Raw genomic sequence first — 18,724 nt, 5'->3', positions numbered from 1 at the left:
GGGGAAGACAGCAAATCTACCTGCCGAGTTGGCTTAGAGAGAGGCCACATATGAGTAACAAAAGATGTTCTTTGGGGGTGACTCTTAGGCACAATTATAAGTAGGCTTCGCCTCTCTTTGTAGTAACAAGTTTCAGAAGGGTAAGTCCCAAGATTGAGGTCTCAGCCTACTAAACTGGTAGTCCCCAATGCTTGCGAGAATATCAGGAATTCCCCAGATAGGGAAGTTTAATATTTTCACATTTCCCCCCACTCCCTCAAAGTTGCTTTGCAAATACTTTTTATTCTCTGCCCAAATTACTCTGGGATGTACTGGGGCCTCACGGTAACCTGTACAAACCAACCAGATCTTGCTCCCTGTTCAATGTTCTGTGTAATTATGGTATTTGAATAACTTGACCATACATGTTAAATTATATGTGTGCTACAGAAAATATAGAGTTTGCACCAAATAAACATTACTTCCTTTGGTCTCAGACAGAAGTTTCCACAAAGTTTTAATCATCTCATTGTAATTACTAGAAGGAGTGGAAAAACATGGGTCAGGGCAGGCTTTTATTCCCTACCCATTCCAGGAGCAGTGGCCTATGTTAAGCAATAGTAATGGAGAATGGATCCTTTTTTTAAATTCAACTTTATTGAGATTGTTCACATACCATACAGTCATTCAAAGTGTACAGTCGATTGTTCATGAAACCATTATATAGTTGTGCCTTCATTACCACAATTTTTTTTTTTCAATTTTTAGGACATTTTCATTACTCCAGAAAAGAAATAAAGACAAAAAAAGAAAACTCAAATCCTCCCATACCCATAACCACTCCCCCTCCATTATTGACTCATGGTATTGGTATAGTACATTTGTTACTATTGATGAAAGAATGTTAAAATACTACTAACTGTAGTACATAGTTTCCAATAGGTATATTTTTCCCTATATACCCCTCTATTATTAACTTCTAGTTATAGTGTCATACATTTGTTCTAGTTCATGGAAGAGATTTCTAATATTTGTACAGTTAATCACGGACATTGCCCAACACAAGATTCACTGTTTTATACATTTCCATCTTTTAACCTCCAATTTTCCCTCTGGTGACATACGTGACTCTAAGCTTCCCCTTTCCACCACATTCACAATCCATTCAGCACTGTTAGTTATTCTCACAATAACGTGCTACCATAACCTCTGTCCTTTTCCAAACACTTTTAAGTTCAACCTAGTTAAACATTCTGCTCATAATAAGCAACTGCTCCCCATTCTTTAGCCTCATCCTATATTCTGATAACTTTTATTTCAAGTCTATGAGTTTGCATGTTATAATTAGTTCATATCAGTAAGACCATACAATATTTGTCCTTTTGTGTCTGACTTATTTTACTCAATATAAGGCCCTCAAGATTTCTTCATCAACCCATTTTTTTTAGGATGGTTTTGTTCATCCACCATTTGTTCTGTCCTAAGTAAACAATTGATGGTTCCCTGCATAATGATGTATTTATGCATTCACCACCATCACCACTATCTATATAAGGACATTTCCATTTTTTCCACAAAGAAAGAGGAAGAGTCTAAAAAAGTGGAGAGACAAAAGAAAAAGAAAAAGAAAGAAAGAAAAAGATCTGACAGCTAAAAAGCAACAAAATGGAAGGTAGAATTAAAATACAGTATAATAAGAGTCAGACAACATCACCAATGCCAAAAGACCCATACCCCTCCCTTATATCCCCTCTCACAGGCATCCAGCTTTGGTACATTGCCCCTGCCACATCAAAGGAAGCATAATCCAATGTTTTCACCAACTGTAGTCTGTAGTTCCCATTGATTGCATTTTTCTCCCAATACCACCCCATTTTTAACACCTTGCAAGGTTGACATTCGTTTGTTCTCCCTCATGTAAAAACATGTTTGTACCTTTTATCACAATCATTGAGCACCCTATGTTTCTTTGAGTTATATAGTCCCAGTTCTATCTTTCCTCTTGCCTTCTTGTGTCCCAAACACCCCTAACCTTCCTCTTTCAACCATACTCACAGTCATCTTTGTTCAGTGTACTTATATTGTTGTGCTACCATCACCCAAAATTGTGTTCCAAGCCTCTCACTCCTGTCTTTTCCTATCTGTCTGCAGTGCTCCCTTTAGTGTCTCCTGTAGAGCAGGTATCTTGTTCACAAACTCTCTCATAGCCTGTTTGTCAGAGAATATTTTAAACTCTCCCTCATATTTGAAGGACAGTTTTCCCAGATGTAGGATTCTTGATTGGTGGTTTTTCTCTTTCAGTATCTTAAATATATCACACCACTTCTTTCTTGTTTCCATGGTTTCTACTGAGAAATCCACACATAATCATATCAAGCTTTCCTTGTATGTGATGGGTCGCTTTTCTCTTGCTTCTTTCAGGATTCTCTGTTTGTCTTTGACATTTGACAATCTGATTATTAAGTGTCTTGGCGTAGGCCTATTCAGATCTATTCTGTTTGGGGTATGCTGTGTTTCTTGAATCTGTAATTTTATGTATTTCATAAGAGATGGGAAATTTTCACTGATTATTTCCTCTATTATTCCTTCCATCCCTTTTCCCTTCTCTTCTTCTGGAACACCCATGACATGTACATTCATGAGCTTCATGTTGTCATTCAATTCCCTGAGACATTGCTCATAGTTTTCCATTCTTTTCCCTATCTGTTCTTTTGTGTGTAGAGTTCAGGTGTCTTGTTCACCAGTTCCTGAATATTTTATGTTGCCTCTTGAAATCTGCTATTGTAGGTATCCATTGTGTTTTTCATCTTTGTGCCTTTCATGTCCTTAGATTTTGCCAGTTGTTTTTTCAAACTTTCAGTTTCTACCTTATGTTTGCCCAGTGTTTTCTTTATATCCTTCATCTCTTTTGCCATATCTTCCCTAAACTAGTTGACTTGGTTTTTGAATTAATTTAGCATATTCATTCAAAAATCTTTAACTGATTGTGTCATTGAAGTGAAACAATACCTCAACTTTATCTCAGTTGAGGTATAAGTTTGTTCCTTTGACTGGGCCATATCTTCATTTTTCCTAGTGTAATTTGTAGTTTTCTGTTGTCTAGGCATTTGGTTTCCTTGATTATCCCAATCAGATTTTCTCAGATTAGAAGGAGTTCAGGTCTCAGATGGGGCCTCTATTGTATATCAGGTTCCCTGAGGTTGTGTCTTGGAAGATTGGCGGACTTTCCTGTGAGGCCTCTAGCCACTGTGCTTATCCTAACCTGCCCATCAGGTGATGCCTGTCAGCCTGTCACTACCCACTGGTGTAAAGAGATGTGGCCCTTTAATTCTCAGCTTAAGTTGTTTCTGTTTTTACTGTTTTCCCCCAGACCTTGGGGTCTGAGTTTGGATGGGAGGGTAGGCACTAGAGCTGAGTCCCATCTCCTTCCTCTCAGAGAAGATACAGAAGTTATCTTCTGCATTCAAATTACTCCTTTGTTTCTCTGACTCTGTTAATTCCACCCCTGTCTGGGTCAGAGTGCTGTGAACTGAAAATGGCTGGGGCTTTCTCCACTGAGCCACTCAGGTTGAGAGAGAGAAAAAGGGAAAGAAAGCCCCTTCTCAGAGTCAGTTCACAGCCCCCCCACCCCAGTTTTACCTGTTGGCCAGAGATAGCACCTGGTCTTCTGGGCTCCCTTTCCCAGGACACAGGAGTTTTCTGGCTCTCTAAGGTCAGCTGTCTCTAAAAGCCTCTGTATTTTTTTAATTTAATTTTTTTTCCATCAGCGCCACTTCCTCTCCACTGGGAACAACCTCAGGGTACTTTGCTGCTTGTTAGGGGTTTGTCTATGTTTGTAGCTTGTATTCAGCAGTCCACATTTGTTAATTAAAAATCCAGTTGGAACTAGGCTGAGCTATATTAGCTTGCTCCGGGAATGCTGCCTTCTCCCACAGAGAGGTCTTACAGCTCAGCCTGCCATGAGGGGACAGGGCTCCCAGTGTGGTTCCGTAGTTTTTACTTATAGCTTTTATGCTGCAATCTCAGCCTTTCCACCCATTCCAGGTTGGTGTATGATGTGTAGATAGTCACGGTTGTTCCCCAGCAGTTTTTCCAGATTATTTACTAGTTGTTTCTGGTTGTTTATTAGTTGCTCCAGGGGGCTAACTAAATTCCACACCTCTCCATGCCCAAGAATGGATCTTTGATAAAATGGGAAGTGAAAATGGATTCTGTCAGCATAAACCCACTAGAATTTCTATGATAATTTTCAATATTAGCAAAATAGCGGATTAGTTATCTTGAAGATTTATCACTCTAATGACCACAGATCAGGAATGATAGCTTTACTTCATGCTCCTTCACTTTGTGCAGGACCTGTAGAACTTCTGGTCCACCTCTGCTTCTCCTATCACCTAACCAAACCAAATACCTAAAGGACTTGAAGTTTCCTGACCTTGAGTCTATTGGAGGGAAAAAAACAGATGGGACCCTCTGACTGGGAGCTATAGCAACATATGAGATGGAGAGCAGGGAGTACCGCTAGGAAGAGGAGGATGAGGGAGTGACACCTAAGAGGTGGGACTGCTGATGCACATCAAAGGTGGACTTGATATTAATGGATTTGGAGAACTCAAGGGTAAGAGAAAGAATTTCTGGGTACTATTTTCTGGACTACATAGAATGTAATTATCTAATAAAAATATTTCCTGGCTGGTAAGAAAGTCTCTTTCCTAATTTCCCAAACACTAAGGCTACAGGCAATATGTAAATAGATGAAAAAAGTAGGTTAGACAATAATTCTGTATGATTCTAAATTGCAAAAAATGATATATACACAGTTGAATGTACATATACTTAGGAACATAGAAAAAGATCTGGATGAATGATCATAAAATGCTTATGGTTATTTCTGGATAATAAGTTCACAGCTATTTTTATTTTGTTCTTTTACTTATTTATTTTTTAAAATTTCTACAATAAATATATGTTATTTTATAACATAAATCCAGTTATAATTTTAAAAATTCTTATTGAGGTAGATATCTCACTGAGATAGGGATGATGGAAAATCAACTTGATGGCTTCAAGCCTAGTACTACTGATAGCCTTTGGACAACATAGGTGAATGTTAAAGGGTGGACAGAAAGTACAATTAAAATTCTGTCTCAGCAAGGTAGATGCGAATAGAGATTTTGGATCATTTATACCATAAAGTTAAATCGGTAAATACTCTATGGTGGCAAATATTCTGGACTACAGTCAGGATAACTGGTTCTTGCTCTACCTTTAATACAAATATCTCTATGACTTTGGACAAATCACTTAATATCCCTAGGTTTGTCCCCACATTTATGAAATAAAGGATTGGCAAAGACTTCTAAGTATCCCACAGCTTAGTGTTCTTGCTTTGTCATAGTTACTGAGGTTGTTTGAGACTGGAGACAGATTATCATGGGTTCTAACCTGTGCACTCGAGGAGGAGAGGGATAGTTCTCTCCTTTAAGCTTGATCCACACGAGGAGTTTCATTGAAGGAGCCAATATTTTATGCACTACTTGGACTTTCAGCCCTTGGAGAGAATTCATTTCCTACAATATCTGGTCAACCAAGACCTGATGCTTGCCTAGGTCCTTCCCTTGAACCTTTGGAACTTGGCCCACCACCACCAGCCATTTCTTTTACCCTTCCTTCCATACTCCAATATCTGTTTGCCACAAGATTTTCTTATTATTACCAGTATTTTAGTTCATTCTTGAGGAGCTACTATATCTGATTGTCAGTTATGCACCTTTCCTGTTCAATTCTTCCTAGTCAGTTCTTTCATGAATACATTGTGGATTCAAAAATGGAAAATTAACTTTTTCCCAACTTTCCTTCAAAGAAATGTCCAGATACACCTTCTGGGAAACATGTTACTTGAACTGATGACCACTATGACTGAAAGAATCTTCGATAACCTTGGATACAACTCTTCACTAATTAGCTCCATCATGATAGGATCTGAATTGTGCTCTGCTACCTAGCTCTACCACAAGGAACAATTTAGCTTTCAGCCTAGGACCACTTTTTCTCTACCATTCTGATCCTCCCTGTGAAGTTCTCTTGTTGAACTTTCAGTTGCCTTCAGTACCTTCCATTTAAGGCATGAAGGAACTTGAGGGTACCTCAATGCTGTAGAGAGCCAGGTACATGTCTCAGGTTTCTCTATCTGGTATGTTCCTCCACTGCTGCTGCTCTATTGTCCCCAACCTCCTGGAGTTGCTGAACCAACCTGAACAATATCCTCCTCCCAGGTCTTCAACGGTGGATCTGGAAAGCATTTTTACTTTGGGCCCTCCCCTCATCCTAACACTTCTTCATCCTCAGAGACTTAGTTCCTTAGTGGGGAGGTCATGACATACATAATGAACTGCAGTTTTCTCTTACCTTTGTCTTCTCTGATCGTTTCACAATACCTGTGCCAAAGGGAAGTTTTTCCTCCTTTAAGGGATGCAGGAACTTTCCCTATGTCATATTCTGAGTTCCCTGTATACCTAGTTTATCATCATCTCAGTATTCAAGCCTAAAGGCTGTGGTTTCTCATATAAGTTCCTCAGCAAAATTAGAAATGTAGGATTAACAAAAACAAAAATATATTGATCAAATATTCCCAAACTATTGTCCCTGTTATACCTATTCTCCATGCAGTGTCCATCTTGCATGGAGAGGCAGGCAAGCAGGGAAGAGTTCATTACACCTTAGTTCATTACACCTGCCCCTCAAAGGACAGTGTGAGCCTTCATTTTCAACTCCATTTTCAAGTCTGTCCCTCTCCTGATTCATTAAGGAAAAACCTTTCTTTGGAATTGCTCTCTCGTTTCTCTCCCCATTGATTTCTAGTTTTCTTTAATCTCTCAGCTCCATACACATCCCAACACTTGTCTTGGGTTCAATTACTTCTTCTTGGCCTTGGTCTTAGTTAGCAGTCATTCACTTCCATTCATTTCTTCCATGGCACAACTGGGGTTGTGGATGCATGTGGGCAAAGGAGGGAATGAAGGAATGCAGCCACCAGGGAGCTAACCTCAGGATCAAGCAGCTATGTGACAATTAGATTTGATCACCAAGCATAAGGCATGTGTAATATTTTGCTAAAACAACCTGTTTGGTTCTTTTAAAAAGCCCTTTTTGAAAAGCCCTAGCTTGGCCCTAAAGGTAGGGCTGGGAGTGTTCCATGTTCTAGGGAGTATGAGGGAGGAAACAAAATTATTCGTCAAATTCAGAAGAACTCTCTGAGGTAGGACCAGACTTAGCCATATCTAGACAATTGGTAGAGAGCCAGATTGACGTCAAAATCCGGATGTTTGTGGTGTCAAATTTCATGCTCTTCTCTCGGAACCATGCTGCTTTCTCCCTTCTTTCTAAAATGAAGTGGTTGCAATGCATGAGCCCTGAGGTCTCTTCAGGCACTCACACTTTGAAATTCTGCACATAGATGTTAGCAGGATGGGAAGGACCATCTTTTCTCTTGTCAGGATCTTTTCCGTGACCCAATTAAGCAAAGTGATGAGTCTCTTAATACCCAGAAGAAGCAGAGAGAAGAGTTCTGGCTGTGTTTCCTGTTACTCTTATCAACTGCAGTTTGCTCCCTGGCCCTTAGAGAAGAAACTGACTTGCTCTTATGTCTTGAAACTGTGGCTCACCTGGAGGCCTAAACATTGGACTCAATTTTGCTCTAACGTTTTCCATCCTGTGGTAGGATGAACAGTAACTCCCGTACATATGTCTGCAGCCTAATCCCCAGAACATCTGAATATTACCTTATATGACAAAGGGACTTTACAGACAAGATTAAGTCGAAGACTTTTAGATGTGGCGATTAGCCTGGATTATCCATGTAAGACTAATGTAATTACATGGGTCCTTATAAGAGGGAGGCAGGAGGGTCAGAGACAGGTCAGACTCAAGGAGAATCACTCAATGATTATAATGTGTCTCTGTCTAGCACTCTTAGGAATAAAAGACCAGATTTATTATAAGGTTTGGAGTCATGCCTCTGGCTTATGAGACACCTCCTTTTAGGGAAGATTTGTGTACCCTAACTCAGACTCAATTATTTCTTTCTTGAATGAGATGATGTCTACAAATTCCTTGAAAGTAATTAAGCAGTATCCACACACGTGGTTTTTTACTTTTCATGGGATAAAGGAGAACTGTTGCCTAGCAAGATCAAAGCTTCTTACAGAAGCTGGGAGAATTTCTTTGGATTTCCTGGAGACCCTTGGAGATGGATGGAGAGAAGGAGGAAATCTGTAAGGCATTTTCTCAGGGCAACAATCCTCATCCTCGCCACCCTTTCTTTATTATTAGGAAGAGAGGCAAGATGTGAATGTGTTCTTGTTTATTCCATGAATACATTGTGGATTCAAAAATGGAAACCCAGCTCTTGAATGATTTCTGAGACGCTATACTCACTTTGCTTTTCTGAGTCCTCTTTTGAGCTTCAATGGCCCTGTGCCTACCTCACTTGGTCAGAGAAGGCTTCCTGGGCTGGGATCCATCCTCTCCTTCTGGATAACTCCCAGCTGCCCTCTGGGGCCCGTGTCCTGCCTCCAGGACAGGAGCTATGGAAACCCTCTACATTTAATGGAAAGCTTGAGGAACAATCCCAACCAATGGAGCTTTTAGAATGGTGCTTCCAAATATCTTTCACTAAATTCCAATGGATGCAAAAAAGATTTTGGGGTTTAATGTAGAGAAGTGTTGGAGCAACTTGTATTTTGCAAAAGAGAAAAATAAGAAAATTTTGAGTTTACAAAGCTTAACTGGATAGAAGTAAATGTGTGAGGGGAAAAAAGTTGCTTCCATTTACAAATAGCAGTGATTTGACCAGCTTCTTTCCTCTCAAGTATGCAAAGTATTGCAAACATGAAAATACCTAAAATTTGTTGAGTGCTGACCACAGACCTGACACTGTGCTATGTGCTTTACATGGATTATCTCACTTCATTCCCACAGAGCCACATGAGATAGATATTATCATTCACCCCATTTTTACATTGAAAGAAACTGAGGCAATAGAAATATTAACTTGCCCATGGCCACAAATGCACAAAGTGGGGAGCTGGGATTCAGACCCAGGCATTCTGAGTTGGGAGCCTATACTCTCAGCCACAGGTCTGTGCTGCCTCCAATGCTCTGTCATGGTCTGCACAGGAGATAAAATTACCTCTGCTACAGAGTGTGCTTGAGACTGAAAAAGGTCTGAAATTCTTGGGAAAATGTCACAGCCAGGATGGGAATCCTAGGCTCCAGACCACCAGCTCTCAATTCTATCATATTCAAGGACTAAGAGGGACTGGTTCATTGAACAAGCTGAATTCAGGGTGTAAGCAGAAAATATTATTTCTCATTCTAATACCTTTGAACCAGTACTCTGCTACCCTTGGACAAGATCCATAATAAATACCATAAATTCCCTGGCCCCTCTAGGAAAATAAAAAGGTTTACAGTGACTTTCAGTCCAAAGAACATTTTCATTTTACTGTTTAAAATATCCAGTGCAATGTAAATTCAAAACTCTGTACCTCAGACTCAAAAGATCACATATTATAATTAATATGAAACATCCGGAACAGGTAAATCCATAGAGAAAGAAAGCACACTTATGGCTGCCAGAGGCAAGAAGGGAATGGGAAGTGACTTCATAAAGGGGTGTGAGGTTTCTATTAGGGTGTTGGAAATATCTTGGAACTAGAGAGTGGTGATGTTTGCACAGATTGTGAGTATACTAAATGCTACTGAATTGTACACTTTAAAATGGTTAGTGGTTAATTTTGTTACCTGAATTTTACCCAATTTAATATTCCTATCATCAAACATATGTTTAAAATCCTACTCTATCAGTTTAAGGTAGCATTAAGACCAGTGGAATGATTTTGAAGGCTTGTACTTATGAAAAAGATGCTGTTCTAGTTTGCTAACGCTGCCAGAATGCAAAACACCAGAAATGGATTGGCTTTTATAAAAGGGGTTTATTTGGTTACACAGTTACAGTCTTAAGGCCATAAAGTGCCCAGGTTAAACACGTCAGCAGTCGAGTTCCTTCACTGGAGGATAGCCAATGGTGTCCGGAAAACCTCTGTTAGCTGGGAAGGCACGTGGCTGGCTTCTGCTCCAAAGTTCTGTTTTCAAAATGGCTTTCTCCCAGGACATTCCTCTCTAGGTTGCAGTTCCTCAAAAATGTCACTCTTAGTTGCACTTGGGATATTTGTCCTCTCTCAGCTTCTCCAGAGCAAGAGTTTGCTTTCAACGGCCGTGTTCAAAATATCTCTCATCTGCAGCTTCTGTGCTTTCTTCAAAGTGTCCCTCTTGTCTGTAGCTCCTCTTCAGAACATCACTCACAGCTGCACTGAGTTCCCTCTGCCCCTCAGCTCATTTATATGGCTCCACTGATCAATGCCCACCCTAAATGGGTGGGGCCACGCCTCCATGGAAATATCCAATCAGAGTCATCACCCACAGCTGGGTGGGGCACATCTCCAAAGAAACACTCAAAGAAATCTAACCAAAACTGATAACATCTGCCCACAGAAGATTACATCAAAGATAATGGCATTTGGGGGGCACAATACATTCAAACTGGCACAGATGCTTATTTAGAGAAAAGGAAGATATTTCTTTTAAATATCCTTGAAAAATAATCTTAAGACTATACTACTCAGGTTGTTCAAATATTTATTCTAAAATTATTTCTAATGCTAAGAAAAACAACAAAACAATTTATTAGATACTACTAAAGCTGGGATATTATTTAAAAATCAAATTTATAATATCAAGTTATATTTTTAACCTTCTTTATATATCAGATGGTCTGTATCCATTGCTTTTAAAATAAGTACTGCTTATACACATTTTATAAAGCATTAGAGTCTTATTATTTACTTTACAATTCTGAATTCTTTTAAAGATTTATAATACCTTTTATTTTATGGTACAACTTTGGTCAAGTGGAGGATTAATTTAAAGTCAATTTTAGCCAGACCTCTATTCATAATATTGTTCTTGAAGGAAAATACAATGAGTTGTAGCATAGTATACTCTTTGATAACACAGTTCCAGGAACATTTGGGTAAAATGGTTTTAAAAACCTTTGGGAATGAATTTCTTCTGCTGAAGCTTTTAAATTAAACTACTCATGCAGCAAAATATTTTATCAGTGATAAACTGCTTTTAGATTTAGTAGCGATATTGGAGAGAGTATGTCCATACTTTGCAAATATAATCACAACTTAATTGATCCTCCTCAGACTTCTTCTCTTGCCCATGGCCAGGAGGTAATTACATCCTCCATATGAAGCATGAATCCAAATACACTGGACAGATAATATTGATTTCACCATGAAGTCTGATGGGATGAGGGAGGAAAGGCTACCTCCTACATCACACAACAAACCTTCTGTTCTAGTTTGCTAATGCTGCCAGAATACAAAACACCAGAGATGGATTGGCTTTTATAAGGGGTTTATTTGGTTACACAATTACAGTCTTAAGGCCATAAAGTGTCCAAGGTAACACATCAGCAATCAAGTACTTTCACTGGAGGATGGGCAATGGTGTCTGGAAAACCCTGGTGTCTGCTCCAAAGTTCTGGTTTCAAAATGGGTTTCTCCCAGGATGTTCCCCACTAGGCTGCAGTTCCTCAAAAATGTCACTCTTAGTTGCACTTAGGGTATTTGTCCTCTCTCAGCTTCTCCGGAGCAAGAGTCTGCTTTCAATGGCCATTTTCAAACTGTCTCTCATCTGCAGCTCCTGTGCTTTCTTCAAAGTGTCCCTCTTGGCTGTAGCAAACTGCTCCTTCTGTCTGATCTTTTATAGTGCTCCAGTAATTTAATTCAGACCCACCCTGAATGGGCGGGCCAACACCTCCATGGAAATTATCCAATCGGAGTCATCACCCACAGTTGAGTGGGGCGCAAAGAATTACAATCTGACACTGATAGGTCTGCCCACACAAGATTGCATCAAAGATAATGGCGTTTGGGGGTACATAATACATTCAAACTGACATACCTTCCTAAAAACACCTCAACTGTCTTTGACTTCCCCTGAAATCTCTCTCCCTGTACAGTTTTCCATAAACCAGGCTCCCTTAATTGGATGCCTGAGTATGATTTTGTTTTAGAAAAGAGCATTGTGAAGAAGCAGCCATCCCAAATAGTGAAGGAGGTGGTGGAAGTTTCCAGTTTCTCAGGGCTGAGGGTCTAGTTTCGATCCCCAGCATGTGATCTGGCCCCAGGAGAGGCGAGCAGGCCTGCTGTGTTGTATGGGTGGGTGGCTGGCTTGGCTTCCAGTTCACCCAACTCTGTAGCCCTCTTGGAGATTCCTCAGGTCTTTTAATATCCCTTACAAATTATTTTTCTACTTCAATTACTACAAATGATTTTTCTACTTTAATTGCTTGAAACCCCGACTGATATACCGTATTGATCTGAACCCCAACCCTGAAGCCTTTTCCCAACCCCTAACCTTTCCAGGCACTTCACTCCACTATGTTCCCATCTCAGCAGTTCCTTACATTAATAGAGAAAAAAGAGCCAGTGAGTAGTTTAGCAACACTAAAACTGCAAACACCTTGGAAACCTCAATTAATACTGGAACAGCAGTAAAAACAATGGCAAAGATACAAGAGCTTGGAGACAAACCCACCAAAGCAGAGGTGAAAAAAGTGGAATGGAAACCTGCTTCTCTTTTTCCTACTCTTCCAGCCATCTGCACCCCTGCCCATGCCCTACCACATATGCTCTATTGCAAGTTGTGTCACATTAAGGTATGGGGCCACAGATGTAAGGCTAAAGATTTTATTTGCCTAGAATAGCTTTGAGACTTCAGTGTCTGAGCCTGCCCACCAGAAAATATCCCCCATGAATGATGCCATGGTAGCTTAAAGCTGTCTGCTTGTGTCCAATTCTCCCCTTCTTATAAGATACCCAGATTTGGGTCAACTGTAATCCAGTTTGGCTTCATCTTACCTAATTACATCTTCAAAGACCCTATTTCCAAATCAGGTCACATTCTCAGGACTGGGGATTAGAACTTGAACATGTCTTTTGGGTAGACCCAATTCAATCCATAACAGTGAGGGCTTGATTTCATTCCTACCTAGAAGCTTCTGTCAGACAGAGCTGCTAGGACACTTTCCATGATGAAATTTAAATCGTACGAAGATAGGTAGGATCAGTGATGATATCTGCTGAATGGTCAAAGAAATATTTTATTCTGCATACACTGTCTTAGGTACCATTTTACACTCTGTGTTAAATATTTCACCATTTAAAACTAGAGCTGCTGTTATTCCCCACTCCAGCAGTTGATTAAACACTATTTGAATTAGTTCTCATTTTTTCAGTACTTGCTTGGACCTGGCATGACATCTGGGCCTGGGCTATGTGGCTTGGCTGCCAGGACTTGACTTGCTGAGGTTGGTGCAGGTGAATTTGGTGCTCTCTGAGCTAGACTGGACAATCTCTAAGGTCATCCCTGACTCTAGTATCCTATTATCTAGAAAAAGTAGTGTCATTTGGCACTGTTGATCACTCCAGACAATTCTCTTTCCTTGGTTTCCATGACACCACAATATCTTGGATTTTTCTTTTACTTTTCTAATCTCTCTACATTCCTTTTCCTCTGCCTATCCTTTATTTTTACTTTGAAAATAATTTATTGAATAAGTAATACATACATGTATGTAAGGAGGGCATCCAATGGAAAGTAATGGTCTGTCCCACCTCTGTCCCCTAGTCCTCAGACTTTAAGTTGGTTACAGTGTGTGTATATGGAGGTGTGTATGAAACACGCAGGACATATACAGGTACATGCACACATTATATTCTGTTTATATATATATATATATTTATATATATATATATATATGTTACAAACCATAAGCATTCATTTATTCAACAATTTATTGAATACATACTAGCAACTGTTTAGTAATTGGGGATACTGTGGTGAATAAAGTAGACAGCTAGTCATAGAGTTCATTACATTCTGTTGGAAGGTGTGCCAGTTTGAATGTGTTATGTCCCCCAGAAAAAGCCACGTTCTTTGATGCAACCTTGTGGGGCAGAAGTTTTAGTGCTGATTAGATTGGAATCCTTTGAGTGTTTCCATGGAGATGTGCCCCACCCAGCTGTGGGTGATGACTCTAATTGGATAATTTCCATGGAGGTGTGACCCCACCCATTCAGCATTATATAGTCTCAGACAGAAGGAGCGAGCTTGCTACAGCCAAGAGGATACTTTGAAGAACGCACAGAAGCTACAGATGAGAGACAGTTTGAAGATGGCTGTTGAAAGCAGACTCTTGCTCCAGAGAAGCTAAGAGAGGACAAATGCCCTAGGAGCAACTGAGAGTGATATTTTGAAGAAGAGCTGTGGCTTAGAGAGGAATGTCCTGGGAGAAAGCCATTTTGAAACCAGAACTTGGAGCAGAGGCCAGCCACGTGCCTTCCCAGCTAACAGAGGTTTTCCAGACGTCCTTGGCCATCCTCCAGTGAAGGTGCCCATTTGTTGATGACTTACCTTGGACACTTTATGGCCTTAAGACTAACTGTGTAACCAAACAAACCCCCTTTTATAAAAGCCAATCCATTTCTGGTGTTTTGCATTCTGGCAGCATTAACAAACTAGAAAAGAAGGAATGGACAATTTAAAAGTAAACAAGCAGATAAGGCAATTTCCAATAATGAAAGATGATTAGAAATTACAGCAGGACGATGTGAGAGAAGGAAGGCAGAAGACACTATGTAGGGTGATCAGTGAAAGCCTTTCTGAGGAGTCAATATTTGACTTGAGACAGCATCTGAATGACAAGGATCCAGCCTGTCAAGATTTGTGAGAAGAGCATTCCAGGAGTGAAAATAAGTGAAAAGAGAAGATGTGTCAGAAGGAAAAAGTGGAGTCAAGGATGACTTCTTAATATATGCCATCATGAATCTTGCCTTTTTCACTTAGCAACATATATGAAAGAGAGTTTCATACCTGTCACATATAAAACTGCTTCATTTTTTTGGGATGCCTGCATAGCATTCCATTATAGGGATAAACCAAAATGTGTTTATTCAGTTCTATATTGATTGATATGTAAGATTTTCTAATCCTTTGCAATTACAAGGAATGCTGACATGAGTGTTTTTTAAGTGAACATATTTTCCATTTCCCATAAGGCAAATAAATGTTTAGGGTCAATCCATGGAATTAAATTATTGGAACAAATAATGTACCTTTAATTTAAATTGATATTGCCCAACTTCCTCCTACAGAACTTGTACAAATGTATACTCCCACCAACACTGTACAATAGTGGCTTTTTCACCCTTCCAACTCTATGTTATTCATCTTTTAGAGCACTGTCAATTTCATAAATTAAAATAGCTTTTGTAATTTTATTTTGCATTTTTCTTATGAATGAGATTGAAACTATTTTCCCATGTATACAAGTCATTTGTGTTTCATTTTCTGAGAACAGTCTATTCAGATCCTTTGCTCATTTTTCTTTGGGGGGTATTAGTCTTTTTTTATTGACTGGCAAGAGCTCTCTAACTATCAATGAAATGAGCCTCTTCCATATGTTAGATATGATTTTCCCAGTTTGTCTTTTCACTTTTCATTTTTAAGGCAGAGTCTCATGCAGAAAACTTTAACTTTTCTTGATGTAAATAATAAATTCTATATATTTTATGTCATACTTGAGCAGTCAGTGCTTCCTTTGATATTAGTGCTCCTCAGGGTCCTCTCTATGTACTGCTTCTGTTCTAATTCTGCTCCCTCTCTCTGTGTCAGCTAAGCCATGTCAAATACCATTGTTATGCTGGTGATTTCTAGTCATGTTTCCCTAACCCAGATTCTCCTGAAACATCTCTAACTGCTGACTAGATACATCTCATACCCCATGTCAACATAATCAATACTGCACTCATTATCTTCACCTTGTCCTTCCCTCAAACTGGTTTCTCTTCCTGTGCTCTTCATCTCAGTGAGTCCAAACTGTCATATTTTCCAGGCAGAAATCTACATGCCATCCCTGATTCCTGTTTCTCTTTTATCCACAAACATGCAATAAGCACTAAGTTTCTTGTTTATCTTTCTAAATATTATTTCTAAATATTTTTCCAACCTGTCCATTCTTCTCCATTCCCACTTGCCACTTTCCTAAAATGGGCCATCATCTCTAATCTGTTTGACTACACTGTCTTCCTATACATTTTCAACATTCTCACATGGTAACCAGAGAGTTCAAATTGCATCACGTCACTCCCCATGCTTAAACACCTTCAAAGGCTTTTTTTTTTTTTTTTTTTTAAAGGGTAAACTCCAAACTCTTTAATACGGCTTCCAAGTCTTGCATGATCTGGTCCCAATTTTTACCTCTGGCAAAACCTCTTAATGCTAGCAACAACTAGCAACCCCTTCCCCCAACCTTCCTGCCACCTGTAAGAACCATTTGTTCATGCTATTTCCTCTGCCTGAACTCTGCATGCAGGGCTTTCTTCGACTCTGGCTATCCCTACTTATTCTTTAAATATTACATGTTACTTCTTCCATAAGCATTTCCAGTTGCTCCTACCATCTTCCCAATACTCCAAAACTGGACTGAGTACTTCCAGCAGCACCTTGCATTTTCCCCATCATAATACTCATCACATTGCAATACAATTGTCTGTTTGTTTTCCTGAATCCCCCAGTAGATACCAGACTCCTGAATCCGACCCTTGTGCCCATCCTGGTGGCATTCCTGATGCAGAGACCCAATGATAGAGGAAACCTGAGGGAGCAGAGTTGCGCACTCTGGCCTGGTCCCCGCCCCTGCTCTCAGGGCTCACACAGACTCCGACCCGGTGCCTGGCCGGGCCGCTGCCGCCCTAGGACCTTGCGGATGGCGGCAGTGATCTCCCGGTTGCGCAGGCTGTAAATGAGCGGATAGAGTAGCGGTGTGATGTTGGTGTAGACGAGCGCCACTGCGCGGTCTCGCCGCGGGGAGTAGTTGGCCTTGGGCCGCACGTACATGAAGGTGGCACAGCCATAGTGCAGGAAGGTGACTGCCAGGTGCGAGGCGCAGGTGGAGGCGGCCTTGCGCCGGCCGCCGGGTGAATGCAGGCGGCGTAGGGCGGCGGCAATGGCCCCGTAGGAGGCCAGGATGAGCACGGAGGGCAGCAGCAGCAGCACCAGGCATGCACCCAGCAAGGGCAACTCGTCGGCGTAGCTCCGCGTGCAGGCCAAGTGCAGCAGTGCTGTGATGTCGCAGAAGAAATGCACCAGCAGGCAGGAGCCGCAGAAAGGCAGGTGGAAGACGGCAACTGTGAGTCCCAGGGACACTGCCAGTCCCCCGAGACAGCAGGCCAGGGCCAGGCGCGCGCACAGCCCGGGGGTCACCACAGCGGCGTAGCGCAGCGGGTGGCAGATGGCTACGTAGCGGTCATAGGCCATGGCGGCCAGAAGGAAGCACTCGGCCCCGCCCAGCGCCACGAACATCTGCATCTGCACCGCGCAGCCCAGGAAGGAGATGGGGCTGCCCCTACCGTGCCCAGGCGCGGCCAAGTCGGCCAGGGAGCGGGGTACCACCACCAGCGTGTAGCAGAGCTCGATGGCCGACAGCTGGCACAGGAAGAGCAGCATGGGCGGCCGGCTGGGCACCGAGGTCACGGCCACCAGAATGAGCAGGTTCCCGCTCAGGGTGGCCAGGTGCACGGCGAGCAGCAGCAGGAAGAGCACTGTCCTCAGGTGCGGGAACTCGAAGAAGCCCTGAAGAAGAAAGCCACAGGGCTTGCTGGCATTGCTGGCGTTATCCATGGACCCGCCTGCCTGGAGGCACCTGTGGGAGAGAAATGGGGGGGACTTCGAGTCTGGGAGTGTGGCCCCTCTGGCCCTGCTGGCAGAGCAAGGGCCAAGTGGAAGTTAGATTGTGAGCCAGGAGTGGTGGCAGCAGAAAAGGGGGTGGTCTTTTTTGAGTCCATATCCACCTTTCCCCATAAGGGAACTCTTCCGGACTCTTAAGGAATTGTTGAAGTTGCTCCTTCCTACTGGATGTGGAATTCTTATAGGGGCTTTCAAAACATCCTCTTTTCAAAGAAGGTTTGATTTTAACCCCCTTTCCTTGAAATGTACTAACTCCTGACCTCCACCTACAAAGGATTCAAGGAGCCTTCATGCTCTAGTTATTATTCTATGGGTCCTGTATATCATAAGCATTATGCCTGCTTCAGCCTGAGCTCCCCAAGGCAGAAAATGTGTCTTTAATCTCTGCTTCTGTTTCCCCCTTCCTGCCCAATTCTTTCGCTTCTAAGCTGTTTTCTATGGTGTGTCACAAAAACTCAATGCAGGCAAAGACCTTTAGAGATCATATCCTGGAGCCTCATTATTTTAAAGCTCCGGGTGTTGAAGGGCTGACCTACTCAGAGAAAGTTAGGAACAGAATCTGGGGTCCAGGAGTTTCCGTGACCCCATATGAAGTTGTAAGAAAGTTCAGTGTAGGTTAATCAGTAAATCAATATTTATTTAGCCTTAAATAAAAACCCAGATCTGTGCCAGGCACTGGGGCAGACACAGAGGCATCAGGGGACAGTTTGTGCAAGAACCTTGCTGGGTACAGTGGGAACAATGCGTACCTAACATTTTTATTAATACTCTGTCAACATGAAAAGATGATGTGTATCTTTTCTAATTCACCTTTCAGAGTTAGCAGTGCATTCCAAATTTGCCATCAGAACAGTTTCTTTCTAAG

General features: G+C 41.4%; 1 protein-coding gene across 1 annotated transcript; it reads right to left on the bottom strand.

Moving 5' to 3' along the window:
- Positions 1 to 16,815: 16,815 nt before the first annotated feature.
- Positions 16,816 to 17,793, bottom strand: LOC119535267 (olfactory receptor 10AC1). The gene has a single exon (XM_037837728.1). The coding sequence runs from the start codon at positions 17,791 to 17,793 to the stop codon at positions 16,816 to 16,818; it is 978 nt and encodes a 325-aa protein (XP_037693656.1).
- Positions 17,794 to 18,724: the final 931 nt, after the last annotated feature.

The sequence above is a fragment of the Choloepus didactylus genome, chromosome 5 (assembly GCF_015220235.1).
Source record: "Choloepus didactylus isolate mChoDid1 chromosome 5, mChoDid1.pri, whole genome shotgun sequence".
NCBI classification, from domain to species: domain Eukaryota; kingdom Metazoa; phylum Chordata; class Mammalia; order Pilosa; family Megalonychidae; genus Choloepus; species Choloepus didactylus.
Note: the sequence above shows the minus strand (reverse complement) of the source record. Positions and strands in the feature narration are given on the sequence as shown.